The 18,667-nt window shown below is 45.5% G+C and overlaps 1 protein-coding gene across 1 annotated transcript in view; it reads left to right on the forward strand.

Annotated features, from left to right (window-relative positions):
- Window positions 1-13,989: 13,989 nt before the first annotated feature.
- Window positions 13,990-18,667, forward strand: part of vstm2b (V-set and transmembrane domain containing 2B) — a 33,069-nt gene continuing 28,391 nt past the window's right edge. The window contains exons 1-4 of the mRNA XM_026159397.1: window positions 13,990-14,680; window positions 15,005-15,183; window positions 15,691-15,720; window positions 16,121-16,556. Coding sequence (XP_026015182.1) covers window positions 14,608-14,680; window positions 15,005-15,183; window positions 15,691-15,720; window positions 16,121-16,556 — 718 coding nt within the window. The 5' untranslated portion in view covers window positions 13,990-14,607. The remainder of the gene's footprint in view (window positions 14,681-15,004; window positions 15,184-15,690; window positions 15,721-16,120; window positions 16,557-18,667) is intronic.

The following is an 18,667-nucleotide window of genomic DNA, read 5'->3' on the forward strand; positions in this document are numbered from 1 at the left end:
AAAGACAGCAAGCAAGCAAAAGAGTTCAACTGTGAAGTCAGGAACAGATTTGAGGTGCTGGGGGATCTGGTCGAAAAGACATTAGAGAAGCCCTGGACAGAAATACAGAAGACCTGGAAGGCCGTTTACACCAAAGTCCTGGGGAAGAAGAAGAGGGAGCAGAAAGATGGGATGACAAAAGACACATGGGAGAAGATAGAGAAGAGAAAGGAGGTGAAGCAAAAAATTAACAGATGTCAAGTGAACCGAGAAGTGAAGAAGAGCGCCAGACGGGACAAAAGACAATTTGTGCACAGTATGACAAAAGAGGCAGAAACAGCAGCCAAGCAGAACAACATGAGGTGAGTGTATGAGATCACCCAGACCTTGTCAGGAAAAAGTTTCAACTCAAGTAAGCCAGTCAAGGACAAGAATGGGAAAACAATCACAAGTGACAAGAAACAAAGAAGAAGATGGGTTCAGTGTTCAATGTGTAATGGTAACTTTATTGTCCCCAGTGGGAAATTTGCAGTATGTCCATAAGCCCTGAGGAAACAACCTAAATTTATCATCAAAAAAGTGCAGTGTGTAATGGCAACAACCCTTATGGTTTAGAGTTATTAACCATGATAATAGCACTAGGTACAAAAGACAATCTATGTCTCTTTGTATTCACTGCAGGCACTTTATACCGACAACCTGATGGAAGCAGTTGAAAATCATTAAAGAACACAACATGACAGAGGTTGCCTTCCTCAGCACCTGCCTGTCATAGAAGTCCACAAGCTGGACCTGAGACCTCCCTGAAATCTGACCAGCCACTTTAACCAGGTTGCTAAGTCTGGTCTTATTATTCAAATAAATATTACCATACCAAGCAATGATACAGAAGGTTAAAACAGATCCAATAAAACTTTTTATAAAAAGAAGAGTCATCATTACAGATGAAACATTAAAACCTCTCAACCTCCTTAAAAGGTCTTTGTTGAACCTTTTTCACTGTAGCAGCAAGTTGTGACTCAAAGGACAGAGTCTTATCAAGAACAACCCCCAAATACTTATAACTGTCCACCAGTTCAATGGCTGCACCATTCACCACTGTTAGTGCAGGATGGGGGGATGTCTTCCTGAAGTCAATAACCATGTCCTTGGTTTTCAGTGTGTTGATCTTTAAGAAGGACTGATCACACCACGAAACAAACTCATCCACAACAGGCCCATGGGAATCCTCTTCACCATGAAGGAGGCTTTCAATGACTGTGTCATCTGCGTATTTAATGAAATGCCTATTAGCCTGTGTACTGCGACAGTCATTAGTGACAAAATATACAGTAGAGGAGAGAGACAGCAACCCTGTGGTGAACCAGTAGAAGAGTTCAGCTGTTTGGAAAAACAGCCGTTTACTCCATTTACTCTCAAAGAGATCCTGAATCGACTAACACCGCAAACAGTCCCCGACATACCACCAGCAGAAGAGCACCTCTGTATCAACAGCAGTCCACCAATCAAGGCAGAGATCACCAAAGCCATCAAGTCCTTGAAAAATGGAAAGGTACCAGGGCTTCCAGAAGCTGTCAAGGCAGACGTGGCAGCAGCAGTGGAGATGCTGCAACCTATCCTAGTGATAATATGGGAACAGGAGCAAGTGCCTGCTGACTGGAAGCTTGGGTACCTGGTGAAGCTCCCCAAGAAAGGCGATTTATCTCAGTGCGGCAACTGGCGAGGAATTATGCTGCTGTCCATCCTCAGCAAGGTGTTGACCAGAATCATCTTGGAGAGAATGAAGGAGGCATTGGACAAGAGACTGAGATCAGAGCAGGCAGGATTAAGACAAGACAGATCATGTACAGAGCACATCAAGTCAAGTCAAGTCAAGTTGGCTTTATTGTCACTTCAACCATATACAGTTAGTACACAGTGAAGCGAAACAACGTTCCTCGAGGACCAAGGTGCTACATGCAACATAAATTTACAACATAAATTAACAGAAAACACTAAACTAGCTAACTAAGAGGCCTAGTTAATGGTCATGCAACTTAATGGTCATGCAACACAGAGCACCTGTATAACAAAGGCCAAAGCCGACTGTACTTCCTCAGGAGGCTGCGGTCTTTTAACATCTGCAGGAAGCTCCTGAGGATGTTTTACCAGTCGGTGGTTGCTGGAGTACTTTTCTATGCTGTGGTGTGCTGGGGGAGCAGCACAGCAAAGAGGGACTCATCCAGGCTGGAGAAACTGATCAGGAAGGCTAGCTCTGTGGTCGGCATGAAGCTGGACACTGGTGACAGTGGCAGAGAAAAGGACACTAAAGAAGCTGCTGGACATTATGGACAATGCTGGGCATCCTCTGCACACGGCCATTAACAACCAGAAGAGTCTGTTCAGTGACAGGTTGCTTCTCCCCAAGACAAGAACTAACAGACTTAAAAACTCCTTTGTCCCACACGCCATCAGACTGTTTAACTCCTCTCTGGAGGGGAGAGGGAGGGGAGACAGGAGGACAAAGGAGGGGGGAACAACTAAGCTGTAGTGCCTCTTCACCTCACTGTGCAATACCTTTGTAAATCGTCAATGGTGCAATAGACCTCAATACTTGAAATGTGCAATTCACTTGTATTTTTATTTTTATTCCTATTTATTCTATTTATCCCCTTCGTATATTTTATTTATATACGTGTGTGTGTGTGTGTATATATATATATATATATATATATATATACCGTAATTGTCGGGCTATAAGCCGCTACTTTTTGCACAAGCTTTGAACCCTGCGGCTTTTAGTCAGGTGCGGCTTTTCTATGGATTTTCCATGATTTTTGTGATATCGTAAGACGATTTGTTTTGTTTGTTCCGCTGTTGTACGGCACTACGTTGCCTGGCGGAAGGATCGGGGTTCAAGAGTGGTATGTTAGTCACATGTCCGTCCGCCAGGCAACATAGTGCCGTACGAAGTAGCGCGAAAAACAAACTTCAAAGTAGCGCTACGCATTCAGCGGGAGGCATGGATGACGAGCCAAGTTATGCCCAACTCCACCGGTGGATTCTGACAGCGTGGAAAAGTGCGAAAACATCCACGATCACCAACGGATTTTGAAGGGCTGGACTGCTGCATGATGGAGAGGAGGACACCGCCACGGCCCTTCTGAGGGTGTTCGACTCTGACACTGACAATGAGGATTTCTTTGGTTTTGAAAGTGACAACGAAGGAGAGAAGCGGAGAGTGGATGATGAAGCCATCCTGAGCCTGTTTGTATCCGACATTGGAGAAGAGGACTTTGGTGGTTTTAGTGCGCAGGAAGATGGTGGTGAATGACTGACTTTTCTTCTTGTTACAGCCGTGTCACTGCACCTGAGCCTAAAAGGTAGTCCGAATCTATTTTTCTGGTGTGCTGTAGGTTATTGTTATGTACTACATGTGCAAATATGTACCCATAACTTGTTTTTCAAAATATTAATAAAAGGGGTGTGTCTCCAAACAGCCATCTCTTTCCTGACAATTCCCTTTGTGCATATTCTCTTACATATGATAAGTCAACATTGAAACACCTGCGGCTTTTAGTCAGGTGCGGCTAATGTATGTACAAAACAGGATTTTCCCCTGATTTTAGCTTGTGCGGCTAATATTCAGGTGCGCTTTGTAGTCCGGGAAATACGGTATATATATGTACATGGATGACATCAAGCTGTATGCCAAGAGTGAACGAGACATCGATTCACTGATCCACACTACCAGGCTATACAGCAATGACATTGGAATGTCGTTCGGACTGGAGAAGTGTAGTCGGATGGTAACAAAGAGAGGGAAGGTAGTCAGAACTGAGGGGATTGAACTACCAGAAGGCAACATTGCAGACATAGAGGACAGTTACAAGTACCTGGGGATCCCGCAGGCAAATGGGAACCATGAAGAGGCCGCTAGAAAGGCTGCAACCACCAAGTACCTGCAGAGGGTCAGGCAAGTCCTGAGGAGTCAGCTGAATGGTAAGAACAAGATCCGGGCCATCAACACATACGCCCTGCCCGTGATCAGGTACCCTGCTGGGGTAATAAGCTGGCCAAAGGAGGAGATAGAAGCCACTGACATAAAGACAAGAAAGCTCCTGACCATGCATGGAGGGTTTCACCCTAAGTCCAGCACCCTGAGGCTGTACGCTAAGCGGAAGGAAGGGGGCCGGGGACTGGTGAGTGTCAGCACCACAGTCCAGGATGAGACAAGGAACATCCAAGAATACATTGGGAAGATGGCCCCAACTGACCGAGTGCTCAGTGAATACCTCAGGCAGCAGAAACCCAAGAAAGAGGAGGGAGACGAGGAACCATCATGGAAGGACAGGCCCCTGCACGGTATGTACCACCGGCAGATAGAGGAGGTGGCTGATATCCAGAAATCCTACCAGTGGCTGGACAAAGCTGGACTGAAAGACAGCACAGAGGCACTAATCATGGCAGCACAAGAACAAGCTCTGAGTACAAGATCCATAGAGGCTGGGGTCTATCACACCAGGCAAGACCCCAGGTGCAGGCTGTGTAAAGATGCCCCAGAGACTATCCAGCACATAACAGCAGGGTGCAAGATGCTAGCAGGCAAGGCATACATGGAACGCCATAACCAAGTGGCCGGCATAGTGTACAGGAACATCTGTGCCGAGTATAACCTAGAAGTCCCGAGGTCAAAATGGGAGATGCCCCCAAGGGTGGTGGAGAATGACCGAGCTAAGATCCTGTGGGACTTCCAGATACAGACGGACAAAATGGTGGTGGCTAACCAACCGGACATAGTGGTGGTAGACAAACAGAAGAAGACGGCCGTAGTGATCGATGTAGCGGTTCCGAATGACAGCAATATCAGGAAGAAGGAACACGAGAAGCTGGAGAAATACCAAGGGCTCAGAGAAGAGCTCGAGAGGATGTGGAGGGTGAAGGTAACGGTGGTCCCCGTGGTAATCGGAGCACTAGGTGCGGTGACTCCCAAGCTAGGCGAGTGGCTCCAGCAGATCCCGGGAAAAACATTGGAGATCTCTGTCCAGAAGAGCGCAGTCCTGGGAACAGCTAAGATACTGCGCAGGACCCTCAAGCTCCCAGGCCTCTGGTAGAGGACCCGAGCTTGAAGGATAAACCGCCCGCAGGGGCGTGCTGGGTGTTTTTATATATATATATATATATATATATATATATATATATAACATTCTGTAACTGAAACTTCTGTCGGTGCTGTGCTTTTGGAAACCGAATTTCCCAGAGGAACCCACCCGAGGGATTAATAAGCTTCTATCTTATCTTATCTCTTATCTTAGTTAGCTGGCTAGCAGAGACAAGACAGACTGACCTAACATAAATTACAACATAAATGAACAAAAACTAACTGTCTAACTATCTAAGGAAGCCTTTTTTTTTTTGGTTAACAGACAGCAGACAACAAAGTGCACATGCAAATGTGCAAACAAGAGCAACAAAGTGACAGTGTGACAAAAAAACACAACGTAACATAATAATAAGGTTTTGTGATGATGAGTTGAGGTAGTGGAGGAACAGTAAACATTCCTTAGTGTAGCAGCAAAAATTAGGAAGTGCAGAAGTTAGTGCAAAAAGTCCAGTAATAATATTGTGCAAAAGAGCATTTACAGGTTGGTGTGTACGATATTGGTGGTGTAGGTCAGTGTGTTTGCGCTTGTGTTGATTAATCAGTCCAGTCTCAATGTTTTGAGGTAGTTGAGTTAAGCTGAGTGATAATGTTTGTGTGTGTGTGTGTGTGTGTGTGTGTGTGTGTGTGTGTGTGTGTGTGTTTGTGTGTTTATCAGTCAGTCCCTTTTTGCTGAGGAGACGGATGGCTTGTGGAAACTGTGTTGCACAGTCTGGATGTGTGTGCCCGAATGCTTCGGTACCTTTTTCCAGATGGCAGGAGTGTAAAGAGTGTGTGAGAGGGGTGTGTCCGATCAGCCACAATGCTGGTGGCTTTGCGAATGCAGCGTGAGGTGTAGATGTCCTCAACAGAGGGGAGAGAGACCCCGATGATCTTCTCTGCTGTTCCCACTATCCGCTGTAGGGTCTTGTGGTCCGATATGGCACAGTTCCCAAACCAGACAGTGATGCAGCCGCTCAGGATGCTCTCGATAGTTCCTCTATAGAAGGTGGTCAGGATCGGTGGTGGAAGCCGGGCCTTTCTCAGTCTTCTCAGAAAGAAGAGACGCTGTTGGGCTTTCTTGTGCAGGGAGCTGGTGTTGAGGGACCAGCCGAGGTCCTTCTCCAGGTGGACGCCCAGGAATTTGGTGCTGCTGACGATCTCCACAGAGGAGCCGTTGATGCTCAGCGGTGAGTGGTCGCCTCGTGTCCTCCTAAAGTCAACAACCATCTCTTTTGTCTTGTCAACCTTCAGAGACAGGTTGTTGTCTTTACACCAGCCCGTTAGCCTCTTCACTTCCTCTCTGTACGCTGACTCGTCGTTCTTGCTAATGAGACCCACCACGGTCGTGTCATCAGCCAACTTAATGATGTGATTTGAACTGTGTGTTGCTACACAGTCATGAGTCAGCAGTGTGAACAGCAGAGGACTGAGCACACAGCCTTGTGGGGCCCCAGTGCTCAGTGTGGTGGTGCTGGAGGTGTAGTTCCCAATCCGTACTGACTGAGGCCTTCCGGTCAGAAAGTCCAGGATCCAGTTGCAGAGGGAGGTGTTCAGGCCCAACAGGCTCAGCTTTCCGATCAGTTGTTGGGGGATGATCGTGTTGAATGCTGAGCTGAAATCTATGTACAGCATTCGAACGTGTGAGTCCTTCTTGTCCAAGTGTGTGAGGGCAAGATGGAGTGCAGTGGAGATGGCGTCGTCCGTTGAGCGGTTATGGCGGTACGCAAATTGCAGTGGGTCCAGTGAGGGGGGCAGCAGGGTCTTGATGTGTCTCATGACGAGCCGCTCAAAGCGCTTCGTGATGGTGGGTGTAAGTGCAACAGGACAGTAGTCGTTGAGACAGGACAACGAAGACTTCTTGGGCACGGGGACGATGGTGGTGGCCTTGAAGCACGTGGGAACGACGGCACTGCTCAGAGAGATGTTGAAGATGTTGGTGAGAACATCTGCCAGCTGTTCAGCACATTCTCTGAGCACTCTGCCTGGGATGTTGTCTGGTCCAGCAGCTTTACGTGGGTTGACTCTGCGTAGAGTTTTCCTCACCTCAGCTGTAGTGAGACACAGGACCTGGTCGTTCGGAGGAGGGGTGGTCTTCCTCGCCGCCACGTTGTTCTGCCTGTCGAACCGAGCGTAGAAGTTGTTCAGCGCATCTGGGAGGGAGCCGTCACTGTCACAGGCAGGTGATGTCATCCTGTAGTTAGTGATGGCTTGTAAGCCCTGCCACATGCGCCGTGTGTCGCCGCTGTCCTTGAAGTGGTTGTGGATTCTCTGGGCGTGTGCGCGCTTCGCCTCTCTGATGGCCCGAGAAAGTTCAGCCCTCGCTCTTCTAAGCGCCACCTTATCTCCCGCTTTGAGGGCAGAGTCTCGGGTCTTCAGAAGTGCACGCACTTCCGCAGTAATCCACGGTTTCTGGTTGGGTCGTGAGATGATGGTCTTGGAGACAGTGACGTCATCGGTGCACTTGTTGATGTAGCTGGACACTGATGACGTGTACTCCTCCAAGTCAGTGAAGTCGCTGTAAGTTGCAGCCTCCCTAAACATGTTCCAGTCAGTGCTCTCGAAGCAGTCCTGAAGAGCAGAGATGGCTCCTGCTGGCCAGGTTTTCACCTGCTTCAGAACCGGTTTTGATCGCCTGACGAGTGGTCTGTATGCTGGAATTAGCATAACAGAGATGTGGTCTGAGTAGCCGAGGTGGGGGCGGGGCTCTGCCCGATATGCGCCGGGGATGTTTGTGTAAACAAGATCCAGCGTGTTTTCCCCTCTCGTTGCAAAGTCCACATACTGATGGAATCTAGGAAGCACTGACTTGAGATTTGCATGGTTGAAATCTCCAGCAACAATAAACAGTCCATCCGGGTGTGTATTTTGCAGTTCACTGATCTTTGTATACAGTTCCCATAGCGCTTCCTTAGCGTTAGCGCTAGGTGGAATGTACACTCCGATAATGAAAACAGTGGTGAATTCCCGTAGTATATCAAAAGGTCTGCATCTAACAGTCACAAACTCCGCCAGCGATGAGCAATAACTAGAAACTAGCACAGAGTTCTTGCACCGTTTCGCGTTGATGTAAACACACAAGCCGCCACCGCGAGTCTTACCGCACAGAGCTGCATTTCTGTCGGTGCGAAACGAGGCCAGCCCGTTTAGCTGAATAGCGGTGTCCGGTACTCTGTCGCTGAGCCATGTTTCTGTGAAAACAAAGACACAGCAGTCTCTAACCTCACGCTGTGTAGCCTGCTGGAGTCGGATATAATCCAGTTTATTATCCAGGGAGCAGACGTTGGATAAGATGATGGATGGTAGAGCCGGCCGGCTAGGGTTTGTTTTTAGCCTAGCACAGACTCCTGCCCGCTTGCCGCGCTTCCGCTTCCTTGCGCACCGGTTCCGATGTCCCCTCCTCCGGCCGCCGGCATCAGGCAACGCCGAGGCTTCGAGGCCTGGTTCGCGGAGCAAGCCGAGTTCACGCAGTGTTTCCCGCAGCCCATCCTGGATGTTGTCAACCGGGTTATTTAGGTTGAAAAGTGTCTGGCTGTTGTATGCACGGACACCGACACCAGTTGCGACGATATCCATACATAGTGCAAAATAAACACGCTGCACACAAAAAACACACAAAAAACTTAAACAATGCAGCACCACTTTGGCCCCAGAGCGTCCGCTGCGTGCTATTGCCGCGCCGCCATCTTGTTTACAAGGTGGCGGCGCATCGCCACTCTGCGCCACTCTGCGCCACTCTGCGCATCATCATCAAGCAGTCTATCGAATGGCCGTCTCCCTTGTACACAATCTTCGTTGACTTTGAAAAAGCCTTCGACAGTGTCGACAGGGAGACCATTTGGAAACTGATGCAGCACCATGGAATCCCACATCAACATCATCCAACAGCTATACGAAGACTCGTCCTGCCAGATCATCCACAAGGGAAAACTGACCAACCCCTTCGCAGTGAAAACCGGAGGGAGGAAAGGCTGGATGTTGTCACCGACATTATTCCTGATTGTCATGGACTGGAGCATGAGAGGAACCACAGAGGGCAGCAATACTGCATTCCAGTGGACCTTCACCAAACAGCTGGAGGACCTGGATTTTGCAGAGGACGTTAGCCTTCTGTCCCATAAGCAGCAACATGCACAGTCCAAGCTTACCTGACCTGAAGATCAACATCAGAAAAACAGAGGTGATGCAGATGAACAACTGACAAAAAGATCCACTGCAGCAACAGGGAGAAGACTTAGTGGAAACCGACTGCTTCGTCTACCCTAGGAAGATTAATCAACAGCAATGGTGGCACAGATGAAGACATTAGGAGCCAGATCAACAAAGAAAGGCTTGCATTCAACATCCTGCGACCCATCTGTAACTCCAAAGCCTTATCTCAGCGCAGCAAGATCTGCATCTTCAACACCAATTTGAAAGCAGTCCTCCTGTATGGGTCCGAGATGTGGCAGGGAGTGTTGGTCAAAATAAAATAAAAGACTCAGCAGTCCTGTTGCTCTATTTTCACCTGTATAGCAGGAGTGGGGGGGGGGCGGAGGTTTGCCCCGGTGCAGGTGTGCCGCCGCGGTCACACCTGCACATAAGGTCAGTACTTCCACGCTTTAAACGCTGCACGGTCATACTCTCTCCGGCACTCATTATATTATCTGTTTTTGATCTGCACACAGCTGTTGCCACGAAAGTCGCACTCGCTTACGTCATTGACATGAGACACTCTCGCAAAAAAATCATGGTTTTAGTAACGCAGTAACGCAGCGTGCTTACGGGGAAAGTAACAGTAATCTAATTACCTTTTTTGCAATAGTAATCCCTTACTTTACTCGTTACTTGAAAAAAGTAATCGGATTACGCGTTACTCCCCATCTCTGGTGGCAGGTGACCAACACCATTACCAGCAAGATACAGAGCTTCATCAACAAGTGCTTGCGACACATCCTCAACATCAGATGGCCTGAGAAGATCTCGAACACAGACCTGTGGAAGAGAACCAGACAGAACCCGGTCGGTCAAGACATCAAAAACCATTCGACAATGGCAAGCACTGGACTGGAACCCACAAGGAAAACGGAAAGTGGGGAGACCCAAACAGACGTGGAGAAGATCTCTCGAGAGTGAAGTAAAGGCCGCCAGAATGACGTGGACCCAGCTGAAGAAAACGGCTCAGAACAGAGTCCGTTGGCGTGGTGTTGTTGCAGCTCTATGTCCACCAGGAGTCTACAGGCTTGATAATGATGATGATACATAAAACTGTATTATTGGAACCTTATAGATGGCAAATGGACTGATTCTTGAATAGCCCCTTTCTACTCTCCAGAGTACTCAGAGCGCTGTATACAACACCGCATTCCCTTTCTTCTATGCTTTTCAGTGCTTTCTAGTTAACAATAAAACGCTAATGGATGCATTGGAGAGCAACCTGGGGTTAGTATCTTGCCCAAGGATTAATTGGCATGCAGACTGGAAGATACACGGATGGAACCCACAGCTGGACAGGCCGTCAGGCATACCGGCCATTTGCCCGGTGCCCAATGGCAATTTTCCATTTTTATGGGTCGATGTTTCTTTTGTTTTTTTCTGTTGTAATGGTATAAACCAGGGGTGTCGAACTCCAGGCCTCGAGGGCCGGTGTCCTGCAGGTTTTAGATATCACCGTGGGTCAACATACCTGAATGACGGCTTCTGGAGAACTTCAAGACATGTTGAGGAGGTCATTTAGCCATTTAAATCAGCTGTGTTGGATCAAGGACACATCTAAAACCTCGAGGCCTGGAGTTCGACACCTGTGGTATAAACAATGAAAGGTGGTGGATTGGCCAATTGGTCATGATCAACTCTGGGCTGGACCAATTACAGCCGAGGAGGTTGAACTTCAATATTGAGGTGAAAAGAATATTGAGGTGAAAAGAAACACGATTTGTCCTGTACTTCAGCTAGAATGAAAACCAATCACAAAGCTGGAGTTATTCTGTGTCTTTACACTGCACAGCTGCCTCTTCTTCTCTCATTCTCTCCCCCTCCCTCTCCTGTTGCTACTTCAATCATGAAACTGATCAATGATCAGCTGATCGGCTTTTCTGTCGCAAGTCCCGTCTCTCGTGTTTGTTTAGTGCCCTCTTTGCGCTGGAAAGAGGAAACCAGCGGTAGTCGCAGGTAGTGCACTTTCTTATTCTCATTTAAAAATGTCTGATGATGTAAGTGATGGTGTAGGTTTAAGTTTATTAGATTGATACATATATACCAACAAGACAGTGTACATCACTGTCACAACAGGGTTCGTTTTCATTCACAGGCTTTACGGCTTTTCCTATAATACCTGGTGGGCCGGTCTGTAGTCAAAATGCCCGGGCCGATTTTTTTGTCCCAGTCCAGCCCTGATAGAACCACTAACCTTCCGAGCAGTAAATTACCTGCTTTACCTCCTGAGCTACAGTCACCCACTTACCTAAAATGATTATTCTGCAGAAAAATGTTCCCCACCATTATTAAAATATTTGTTGGCCTTTTTTGGGGGGCTGTATTGGACAGAGCAGTGAAGAGTGACAGGAAGATGGAGGGAGAGAGAGAGAGAGAGTAAGACATGTGGCAGAGGGGCTGAAAGGGCCAGTCCGCCCCCCCACGCCCCCGATCAGTATTAATTAAAATTACTCTTGCATGTGTTTAAGACTGAGCTCATTTACAATGGACATTTACAATGTTTAATGTCCATCATCATATTTTATAAATCACATTTGCGTTGACTAGCCATATACTACTGGAAATAGAAGTTGTTCATGACCTCAGAAACACAGGTCTACATCTTGAGTTTTCAAAAATTATATTAAAATGATCAATTATATCAAATTGATCAAATAATCAATCTTCTATACATCACACATGTTGGCCAACGTGGTAGGCAAGAGGAAGCTCATTTGTTAGGATGCTAAATCACTGGAGCTCATTTATTTGCTAATGCTAGCTGTGTTTCCATAGGAAGTGCAAATTGTAACTGATCTCAGAGCAGTAACAAAAAACGACCAGCTCCTGTTTGCCTCACACTGGTTTCCCCTTAGTTTCCTGTCAAAGACAGCGTGCATGTGCAAGAACCCTAACTTTATCAGAAAAAAGTTGCTGGCCAGCTCCAGTCATTGTTACATGATGGACACGCCCTCAGAGACAGAGACATAACACCATTGCAATGACATTGATGTTTGTGTAAAGTTGGTCAGAAGGTTCCTTTGTGAGTGCGCATGCGCCATTAGCGTGCTGCCTGCTGTAACCCCTAATTTCCCTCGGGATGAATAAAGTATTCTGATTCTGATTCTGATTCTGAAAAGAAAAATAACACACATATATCAGATGTTGCTCCCAAAGAAAAACAAAAAAAACAAAAAGCTTTTGGCAGCAATAGCCGACAGCGGCAACAAGATGGCAGTAATGTAGCGGCTGGATGCACATATTAAGTGGCAGAAGAGAAGCTTTATGGCAGTGATGTCTGAGACGAAAGGAGAGAGATTGCTTTACTTTGGTATGTTTTAATGTAATTTAAGATAAGATAACTCTTTATTGTCATTGCACAGTCATATCTACTACAATAGTACAACGAAAGTGGAAACTGTTCCATGTTGGCACTATGCACAACTAAACACAACTGAGCACAACACAGTAACAACACAACACAGTAACAACACAACACAGTAACTTAAAGTGCAAGAAAGGTATGAGCAAAAAAAGACTGACTTAATAAATAAATAAAAGAATGAGTGAGTGTTTATTGCACATTATTATTGTTGTTGTTGTTGTTGTTGTTGTCCCTCAAAAAGTCCAGGGAGGTAGCCAATCAGGTTAGTTGTTAGCACTGATATTGAATATTGATGAGACTGGCATAACAACTGTGCAAACCCCAGACAGAATGATTGCAAATGTGGCACTAAACAAGTCGGGGCAATGACATCAGCAGAGAGAGGTTCACCCTTGTATGTGCAGTTAATGCCATTGGCAACACAACTCCTCCAATGTTTGTGTTCCCATGCATACGTTATGCAGACACTTGTCAGAGATGGGCCAGTAGGAAGTATTGGTAATGGAAATATAGGATGGATGGAGTTCCTCATCTTTCTGAAGCACTTTGCAAACCACACCAAGGTCAGCCATCTGATGGTGATTAAAAACTTGACACAAACGCATGCAATTCAGTTAATGAAGCTGGTGCACAAATACATTTTTTTCATCTTCATTATTATGTTCAAATCTTAGTGCAAGAGTTGTAGGTTACAATGCCCACTGAGCCAATGAGGCGAGACTGAATGAAGGCCAAACAAAATGAATGAAATATTCAGTTGGTGAAAAGTTGTTGTTTTTGTTAGAATAGGTTCAAAATCCATATTTCTGCACTCTGTCACACACACCTCCACACACACAAATGTTTATCCGTGCATTTAAGTGTTGAATAAAAAAGATTACATACTAAGGTTTTGTCAGCACCCTTATTTCATTGTGTTACATTATGTTACAACGTACCCAGACTATGTGGTTAATTGTAAAATTTCACTCATGCCATGCAATTAGTAAATAAAATAAAAAATAGCTCTACTATTTAATAACAGAGACATGCAGATATTTTGGATTGCAGTGTGTTACAACTATCCGTCTCCCCCACTTGAGCAGGGATGGAAAAATACACCCAAAAACGTGATGCTCACCTTGGATCATGATAGAGAAATCACAGAGAGGCTGCTGCAAGATTTTATGTCATCATTTGCACAAGTTTAAAATTACTTTTGAATAGGTTCATTTACAACTATCATAGCTTTGAACATGAAAAGTCAATCATTTTTTTCGTTATCATTTTACATAAATAGATTTTTTTAAATTCACCGGCTTTGAAAAGTTACATTTTCATTCATTTCCATTAACAACGTGTCGTTCAATTAATATGACTCAGCTCAGCTTTCACACTAATTCAGCAAGTGTGTGAGTTCAATGCATAAAAGAAAATTGGTATTTATATTTGGAGCCCTGAAGCAGTGGGAAGACAAGACTGGCGGTGTGTCTCTTTGCAGCGTGCACAGCAGCGGGAGGGCTGCAGGTCGGTGACAGCAGACAGAGGAGGCGCAGCGACGAAGCTCTGCACTTTTCAGCAGCGATCGCTGTTGGTCTCTGGCTGCCTCAGCTGCAGTACTTCCGACCTTTAACACACGCACAAGACCGTTAGTGAGGATGGAGCCTTTCTTCTTTCAGGGAAGCGCTGTACCAAGGTAGAGGAAGTCCCTGATCAGGAAGTTCGTTTTCTCAGATGGTAGTCAGCTGGGAACGAAGGAGGCGCCTCTTCTCTGAGGGATCCACTATTTGTAATAATAGTTTAATTATGCCCGAGCTCAGCTTTGGATCCTGCGTGTTGCTGCTGCTGCTGCTGCGTCTGAATCGGGGTTCTTCTGTGCCTGTATTTGGAGTTATCTGAGCAGGCGGGTAACATCGCGTCCAGGTCAAATGACCGTCCAACGCTCGTGAACGTGATAAGAATTAACTGTGACATGGAAAAAACGGGACTCGACGGGATCCTTTATTGTTTCCTTATCAACTCAGCCTGTATAATTTGTGCCAATGGTAAGTGAAGTGACATGAAGGAAACATCGGAGATAGATTGGCATTAAAAAGCTCCTTCAGCTAAGCGCCACTTGCCCTGCTAATGCTGACACTAAGCAGCTTATCCTTCTCTAATAACATGAATAGATAAATAAAATGCTTTCACTTAAATAAAGCCAGGGGAGATTTTTGGATACCTCAGTAGAAACGTGTCAGACTATGAAAGGGATGTGATTTAAATAGGGGCAGATGAAAGACCAATCTGCAGAGGAGGGCATTACTCATTTAAAAACTTGCAAAATTGCCGTCTCACCTTTTTCTCTCTTCTACCCTTACACACCAAAGCTACATTTACTGAAGTCCCTAAAGATGTGAGTGTGGGGGAAGGAGATGATGTTGAAATGCCCTGCGCCTTTAAAGCTGTCAGCTCAGCACCCATGTCTTTGGAGATCCAGTGGTGGTACCTGAAGAAAGATATGTCTGAAGATGAGCTGCAGATCACTGCTCCGGCTAACAGAGCCAAGGTACTTATAGCCCCCACGCATATGTGTGTGTCTCTGTCTCTACCCTGCATCATCTGCACTACAATTTATTTTAACATCCTTTAAGCATTAACACTGACTATATTTGGGAATACTGCTAAAGCATTTCTCCACATTTCAGTAGCCATAAGCAGCACTTGTTGAACCATTTTAAAATCCACACATCACTCAGACTTTGGGCACTTGGTGATTGTCAACATTATCTGATAGGTCTGGTGTTTCAAGCCACCATCATGAGCGCATATGGAAATTCATTTCCCCTTCAGCCCATTACAACATGTAGCAGGGGGGAAAGAAAGCAGAAGAAAACACACCCAAGGGACAAAGAGAGAGGAGAGAGGCTATCAGCGGTGTCTTTGAGACAAACAGCTCTGCTTGTGCCATTTCCTCTCTCTGAAACAAAATGAAGGAAAACTCGTGTTGTTGCCAAAATGTGCAGCTGACATTCAGTGAGATTTTCAAAACTGATAAAAGTATCTCTTTTTTTAGGATGTTTCAAGAGAAGCCACAAAAATAAGTGTAAGTACCCGCTTTACTGTCCCGTTGAAAGTGTTTTATTCCCTGGATTTGTTCTATGATATTCACACTTTAGAGAGAGCATGAAATTCTTTCTGGCACATGAAGATTGATCTGCGGCAGCACAAAAGTGAGGCTCAAAGATTCCTCTTGTGCACATTTAGTTTATGCTAAACTAGCAAATAATATGTTATATAGGAGTTAGTAACATGTGTCCTTATTAGAGATAATGAAGGCTTTATAAATCTTTTGTGTTGATGTGTTGCGCAACTAATGAAGAGTCACATTTTGGTGGTTAGTCATAAAACATGGAACTACAGGTCGATGAATAAAATGCATAATAAAAGCAGATGTTACTGAGGCATTGCCATTTTTTCCCATGATCTCTGTGCTTGACTTTCAGACTGTGCGTGTTCAGGGCAATGCCATCTCTCACAGCCTCAGCCTGTCCAAGGTGAAGAAAGAAGACGAGGGCGTGTATGAGTGCCGTGTTTCTGATCTGTGGGCTGATGAAAGTCAGGAATTTAATGTTCATGCTACACTGCATGTCACACTGGCTGACAGCATGGTGGCTGAAGAGGCTGTGTCACACATTCAGAACCGTGGATCACTGAGGAATACCATCACAGCTTTGGGAGGTGCCTCATCTTGGAGGGCCACCTCTGAGCCTCGCAAAAATTTTGCAGGAGGTCAAATGCCAGGGCTGGGGAAGCAGCGGGTGTCTCAAGAGTCTCAGCTTGGTCTCCTGTCTCCCTTCATATCCACCACCTCAGTGGCCAGGTCATCAGCTTCACCCCTGTCAGGAGACGCAGGCATCCTCAGGCAGCAGTATGGGGCTGGTGAGTGAATGCTGGAGGTGGGTGGAGATGAAACAGAGCTACAGTGACCCCCAGGTGTTCTACAATCTGAGATTAAATGGTGCAGTTTATCTCAGACTGAGGCTGCTGGTCTGTTTCGAGCTTCATCTGTCTTAATAAATTAAATAAAAGCAAATGTGCTGTTTACCTCGTAGCTATGTTTATCTACAGGTGCACTTCTATAGTTTACAATACTTTTTAACTTTTTGTTCTCATAACCCATTTATATGCAGTGTTGGGAAGGTTACTTTTAAAATGTATTCCATTACAGAATACAGAATACATGCCCCAAAATGTATTCTGTAACGTATTCCGTTACGTTACTCAATGACAGTAACGTATTCTGAATACTTTGGATTACTTAATATATTATCATGCTTTTTACAACAACGTGAATGTACTATTGCTGTGTGATTTATTACTATTACTGAAGGTCCGTGACTCCGAACTGTAGTAAAGGGACCTCTGACTAATACGGCGGGGTCCCTGTCGGCTCGTAGCCGAAAAATAGCTTTACTTTGTTGTGTGGGTCAACTTTTCTTGACAGAGAGAGGCGTTGAAAGGCTGCTCCAACGGAACTTATTGTTTTCGGAGGAAAACACGAACACGGTGTACAGTCGAGTCTTAATAGCTTACTTACAGCTGGGCTCGTCAGGCTCTCTTCTTGGCTGCAGTGGTTATTATTATATTTACATGCTTCCAGCTCCCGTTTTTGCTCGATGACAACTCGTACCTTTCCACTCCCCTTTTTCTCCCTCCTCGCGCTCACAGACACATAACGAATATGGCAGTCCATTCTCCCTGCAACACGGACTACACTGCCCATGATGCTACATTCTTTAGAGCTATGCTTGTAGCATTCTGCCTGTTAGCTTAGCACAACAACAACAACAACAACGAAAAGGCGCTCTCTCACCCAGGAAACACACAGTTGCAGAGAGAGAGAGAGAGAGAGAGAGCGTGTCGCCCTGTAACCATGGCAACCGTAACGCTGCCGCCTGGAACAACAGAACGTAGCTGTCAAACAAAACCCAAACAGTCCTGACCCGCGACAAAATGAAACAGGAAAGTACCGCAGTGTAATCCGTTTATTTCAACAAAGTAACTGTATTCTGAATACCACCTTTTTAAACGGTAACTGTAACGGAATACAGTTACTCATATTTTGTATTTTAAATACGTAACGGCGGTACATGTATTCCATTACTCCCCAACACTGTTTATATGCCCATGGCAACACCTCTCATGCTTTTCAAATCTATTCTATTCAGACGAGCACATTTTTTGACGTCTCTACGCATGTCTAACACCTATTTTTAGTTAGAAGCTTGGCAGATGGTTAGCAAGGGATGGGAGGGGCGGAGAGTTGTAATCTGCCTCCCTGTAATTCATCTCCCTGCCCCAGTTTTGTTCGATGAAGCGTACTTGTGAATAATTAAAACTCATAGAAGTCTAGGCGCTCTGCTGATGTAGACTGCAGCTGGTCTGAATTGTATGCAGATCTCATGTATTGATTTGAAGTGCCTTTGCGTCGATGTGAATGTACTATGTTGGTAAATGATCAGTCTTTAGACAAAACGGTTAGGGTTAGGGTGTGTGCTTGTTCCTTTTAGGAAACTGTCACTCGTCAATATACCGTCATTCAGTGACTTCTCACAACGGAAGGGAGCAACATCTGATATATGTGTGTTATATTATTAGAAAGTATTTGAACAAAAAGAGAAAACTAGATTTCGTCTGAAATACATGGATGATAGCTGGATCTGGAGAACTTACTCTTTGATTATTTGCGAGAAAATCAGTTAAAGTGACTGTTTAGTGGAATCTTTTACAAATTCACCTGATAAAGAAGAAAGTAGCAGAAGCAGATATATGTCAAAACTTTCACATATCTGTTCAGACCCTCCTGTCACTATAAAACACACTGCTCCCAACAAACTGTAATAACTTCAGACATCTGGAAGTTTGTCATCCTTCAGTGCCTGGGTAGCTTGCAGTATGCCCCCAAAAGCAAAAAGCAAACAACGATGATCTAAGAAGTTGTGAGGTCAAGTGTCCACTGTTCATTTATGTAAGCAGCATCTGTTAGCTGT

Source organism: Astatotilapia calliptera, chromosome 1, assembly GCF_900246225.1.
Source record: "Astatotilapia calliptera chromosome 1, fAstCal1.2, whole genome shotgun sequence".
Classification (NCBI taxonomy): Eukaryota; Metazoa; Chordata; class Actinopteri; order Cichliformes; family Cichlidae; genus Astatotilapia; species Astatotilapia calliptera.